Source organism: Fragaria vesca, linkage group LG4 (assembly GCF_000184155.1).
Source record: "Fragaria vesca subsp. vesca linkage group LG4, FraVesHawaii_1.0, whole genome shotgun sequence".
Taxonomy (NCBI): domain Eukaryota; kingdom Viridiplantae; phylum Streptophyta; class Magnoliopsida; order Rosales; family Rosaceae; genus Fragaria; species Fragaria vesca.
In genome coordinates this window covers 3,097,663-3,103,168 of record NC_020494.1, presented here as the reverse complement: position 1 = coordinate 3,103,168, position 5,506 = coordinate 3,097,663, and the positions used below count along the sequence as shown (strand labels likewise).

The 5,506-nt window shown below is 43.2% G+C and overlaps 1 protein-coding gene across 1 annotated transcript in view; it reads right to left on the bottom strand.

Annotated features, from left to right (window-relative positions):
* Positions 1–4,218: 4,218 nt before the first annotated feature.
* LOC101295126 overlaps positions 4,219–5,506 on the bottom strand; it is a 6,565-nt gene continuing 5,277 nt past the window's right edge. The window contains exons 2-4 of the mRNA XM_004297836.1: positions 4,878–4,995; positions 4,634–4,768; positions 4,219–4,482 (exon numbers count right to left, since the gene is read on the bottom strand). Of these exons, the coding sequence (XP_004297884.1) occupies positions 4,219–4,482; positions 4,634–4,768; positions 4,878–4,995 (517 nt within the window). The remainder of the gene's footprint in view (positions 4,483–4,633; positions 4,769–4,877; positions 4,996–5,506) is intronic.

Genomic DNA, 5,506 nt, shown 5'->3' with positions numbered 1-5,506 from the left:
TACCCAGACTATGTAATTTTTTGGATGTCTCATTTTGAACAGTGGTCTCGAGCCAACCCTTGGTGATATAAATTTTACCCGGTAGTCCGGTGGATGCTATATATATTTAACTTTCTTCATTTGTTGATCGGTTCACGATGGTTCCTTTTTTTTTCTTTGGTTCCCAGTAGATCCTATTTTTCCTTCAATTTTCCCTTTTTATTAATCAGTTCTCGATGGTTCCTTTTTTTTCCTTTAAACAACATACTTGGCTTGTTGATTTTGCTACTGCTCATGTTAAGAAAATACAACATATTTAGCATGTTCTTGTTTCCCTGCTACCGTTGGTATAGGCAAGTTTTAATTTCACTCTGTTATGAATTTAACTTTCTCATTTCTGTATTAACTGTTGCAAAACAAATGAGGGCATCCTCCCGGGTAAACCAGCTAACCCGGTGGGTACAATATACAAGTTTGAAACCCAATTGCCTGATAAGTTTGCCTAAACATGATAAAACTTAAGGTGCTCGGCGTTCCATAGGTGCCCGGTGACTATGTCATCCTTGTCTCGTAGATAAAATGTTGTCGGGTCAACTTCTTCCACTATTTCATAGGGTCCCTCCCATGTTGGATCAAGAGCCATCGGTTTTGTCATTACCCGCTTCATCACCCAGTCGCCCAAACCTAGAGGTCGGGGTCTGACCTTGCTATCATAGTGCCGCGCCACCCGCTGCTTGTACACCTGGTTGTGTAGATCAGCCATTTCCCTTCTTTCCTCTATGAGATCCATGTTTAGCTGCAGCCCCTCCGCGTTTGTCTCCTCATCATAGCTTTCGACTCTTCCCGATGGCACTGTCAACTCGATCGGGATGACTGTGTCAGGACCTACCCCGGATTTCCCCTTGAAATTCGGGATAAACCCTGCGGGACCCACCTCAAGGGAAATTCTACCAAAATTTTGGCATAACCTCCCTTAAAAATGAGTAACCCTACCTGAAAGAATAACATCAAAACCCAAACACTTCTAAAACAATTTAATCCACATCTTCTAGAGCCATCTGGTCCCCCAAATAATCATCCACCACCTCAACTGAAATAATAGTTCAAAATATTTTCATGAATTTAATCTCTCATACAACATACCAAATAAACCTTTTTTCAACACTCCTAGGTGGAGTCACAAGCTCTTAACACACAACAACAACAACAACAATATCACTTAACACATCCCATGGTTATCAGAGCAACTACTAGGAAAGAAGAAAATACATAGATAGGTTAAACTAGTAACCTATGAGAGAAAACTGGATGAGGTGGGAAATATGACTCGCCTCCTACCCTCGCCGAATAGAACTCTGCAGACTGGGCATTTAAAACGAAAGGCCGAAGGAAGAAGCATTTAAAACGTTAGAGTGAGTGAACAAAATAAATAATAAAAATACGGACTTAATGATAGAGCATTGAAATCAATTTAATGCTTTTCCCATATTTTCCATTGAGAAAATATTTATGCAAGCCATTCTTGGAAATCTTTCCAAAAATAATTAGAGGCAACAAGAATGAACCAATCCCATTGGTTCCCAATAAATCAATAAAATATGGGGAAGAGGTTTCACCATAACTATGAGCCTCCCATGCTATAATAGCGTCCCACGCTAAGCGCTCAACTCACATATGATGAGGACCGCTAAATAATGGCTAGCTAACAATAAATATATATATACCGATGGGTTGCCTCCCAGACTATAATAGCGTCCCACGCTACGCGCTCTACTCACATATGAAGAAGATCGCTAATAAGGCTATAATAGCGACTCACATATGATGATGACCGCTAATAAGGTTAGCTAGCAATAATCAATATAAATCAACCCTTTTATGGTGAAGTAAAATAATAAATGATCAAGAATATCACTTCCCCAAAAATAATATAAATCACTTGACATGTCCCACATGTCAAATAAAATGAGCAAGAGAGTTTCCGAAAAATAAATGGAACTCATTAAATCTAATGAAAAATAATAAAACTCCAATATGCTCACGACACATTAAATCTCCAATATGCCTTTGAAATTAATTAAACTTTGGAGCATGCATAACATTCAAATCAAGGGTCCACTCACAGTACTCGGCTATGCCTGCCGACGACCCGAGGCTTCTTCCAAATGATTCTCCTCACGTCCTGAACAATAAATAACTATTAAGCCTCCAGACAGGATAAAACTTTAATAAAATTTCCGAAATAAAAAGGAAGTCTATAATTTCATTTCTCTTGCCCAACTTCTCCACTTTTTACCTAATAAGGCTCACATTACTCCGCACTTACCGAAAGCCATAACTTAACATTTTTAGATTTTAAAACCTGCTAAACCAACTGCCGGATTTCCATTCGAATAACCGCCTAAATCCTTAATCATTGATAAATCCCAAACCTTATCAAATCTCCTCCAAAAATTCCAAACTATACTTCATTAAACTCCTCTCATGAAAACAAACCCAAAATCATAAAAAACTGACCCTAAGGGGCGGCGGCACCAGCGGCCGGTAGCCGTATTCCGACGACCTCAAATGATTCTCAAATTTAAACAGAATAATTCTCTCATCATGCACAACAATTTTCATAACTAGCACTTAGTCCAATTCTAAGGCTAACTAGGGTAATCGAACCAAAACATCCATAAATCCCTAAAACATCAATTATACATTTCACCCTAACAAGATCGAATTAGACCAATTCCTTTTGAGGGATTACTCACCTTGATGAGGGCTACAAGATGAGCCAAAAATCCCGACCTATGGTGGCCGGAGGTGGGAACTCCGGCGAAGAGCTATCCGGCGTCTTCGGCGGGTTTTCTCCTCTCCGACGGCGCTACCGGCTCGGACACTAGGCCGGGGAGAGAGAGGAGGTGGCGGGGGTCTGAACTGGAGTGGAGCAGCGGCCGGTTGCTGGCCGGACGGGGGCAAGCCACGCTGGGGAAGTTCCGGCAGCAAAGGGGGCTCGAGGGAGAGAAGAGGGAAGGGAGAGAGAGAGAGAGAGAGAAATGAGGTGGGCTTTTCCCCTCTTATGTGGCCCGGTCCACAGCTTAATACCCCAAAATAAAGCCTACTAAAAATACCCCTTTTTTACCAACTTAACTTTACCCTTTTAAATGAAAACTTTTTCACGCTAACTCCGATTTTAACGCCTAGCAAGTCTACGAACTCGTATTAACGTCCTCTACGACTTTCATGAAGAAAGTTTTCCCAAATTCCAAACGGAAGAAAAAGTCAGCTCTAGGGTCCTTAAGTAGTAAACGGTTACTCAACACGGTAAAAGACCAAAATATATAATACCAAAGTAAATAACCGTAAAATAACTTAAGAACCGGGGTGTGACAGATTGCCTTCGTGCCAAATGTCATGCTGAAGGGTGTCTCTCCCATCGATTCTGTTGACATGGTTCGGATGGCCCATAGTGCCTCCGGGAGCTTTTGTGCCCACAATCCCTTGACATCGTCCAACTTCTTTTTCAACAATTTATTGATGATCTTGTTGACTGCCTCCACTTGCCCATTAGTCTTTGGGCGAGCTACTGATGCGAACACCATCCGGGTCCCCATATCCTTAGTGAACTATATGAGTTTAGGGTTGTTGAACTGAGTGCTGTTGTTTGTAATGATAGTCTCCGGGACCCCGAACCTGCAATAGATATTTTTCATGAGAAAATTTTTTACACTCTCGGTGGTGATTCGACCTAGCAGTTCCATTTCAACCCATTTCGTGTAATAGTCCACCACCACTATGGCGTATTTAAACTGTCCGGGAGCCGTGGGGAGCTTCCCTACCAGGTCTAGCCCCCACTACACGAATGGTAATGGAGACATCAGGATCGAGAGGGCGATGGACGGGGAATAGACTTTGTTTGCATGCTGGTGGCATTTGTGACATCCCGCTGACACTCTGTCCGCCATCTTTCCCATGTTAGGCCAGAAGTAACCTGTTCTTAGTGCTTTGTGGGACAGCGATCGTGACCTAGAATAATTACCACAGACCCCTTCATGGATATCCCGGAGAATGGTCTCGCCTTGCTCTATGGATACATATTTAAGATTAGGGAAGCAATAACCCTTGCGGTATAATTTATCATCTATCAGGGTGTATTTGACACACCATGACTGCAACTTCCTCGCCTGTGGCCTATTCTCCGGGCGCACCCCTTCTTTTATGAATTTGATGATCGGGTCCATCCAGGTGGGCTCTCTAGGGCCAGTGGTGATGGCAAAGATCTCCAAGATCGTTTTGTTGACGGGTGGCTAGCCTTGCCAAGGCATCCGCATTACTATTCTCCTTCTTGGGGACCTGAGTGATCGTTGCCGATTCGAACTTGTGCAGGAAAGCCTTTGCCAGTGCCTGGTAGGAACTCAACTGTGGCTCCTTGGCCTCAAAGATCCCGCCGCCCTGGTTCACTACCAGTTGCGAGTCACTGAATACTTGTACACGCTTTATCCCAATTTCTTGTGCCAACTACAGCCCCCCAATCAATGCTTCATACTCGGCATCGTTGTTGGACGTGGCAAACTTGAATTCTAGGGCGTACTCATACTTAAACCCATCTGGGTTGACCAATATTATTCCCGCTCCTCTTTTGGCTTTGGTTACAGAGCCATCCACATACAGCTTCCAACTCGGTTCTGCCTCTAGGGGGGGCCTTTGTTACTTCAGATTGATCATTCTTAGGGAGCTCTTCATCATTCTTCATGGGCGTAAGCTTCGAGATGAAGTCTGCAGCCGCTTGCCCTTTGATGGCTACCTTAGGCATGTAATGTATGTCAAACTCACCCAGCTCAATCGCCCATCTGGCTAGCCTCCCGCTCGCTTTCGGTTTCTGCAAAACCTGCCGGAGCGGGCAATTGGTGTACAGGGTGATGGAATGAGCTTGGAAGTAATGCCAACTTTTCAATGTCCGGGTACCTACTCTCGGCCAAGGTGAAGCCCTTTCCCACGTAATACATCGGGAGCTCGACGACATCGTCATTCCTGATCAAGGCTGAACTCATAGCCGTATCGAATGCTACTAAGTACAGGTATAACATTTCTCCGGGGATTGGTTTTGACAACATAGGCACCGAGGTGAGATACTCCTTGATTTTCCTAAAGGTCTCCTCTTGTTCGGGCCCCCAATTGATTAGCTTGAAGTGTTGGCTCTTCAACAGCTTAAAAAATGGCGCACACTTCACTACCAGAAGAAAGACTTTAGCCGACGAAAAAAAAAAAACAGGCCGACGAAACAATTTTTCGTCGGCTAAAGTACACTTTAGCCGACGAAATTTTCCTTCGTCGGCTAAATTATATTTTCGTCGGCTTAAGTTCTTTATATTCGCAGATCTGGACAGCAGCTCATCTGAGAAAAGAAAACGGGAGAAGAAAAAACGGGAGAAAAGTTTGGGTGTTGTTGAAATCTGTCCATTATTAAGAAGTGGAGCTATATATAGGTATGTACATGTGTATATATGTTGATTTTGAGTTATTGATCGTATTTTGAGTGTGA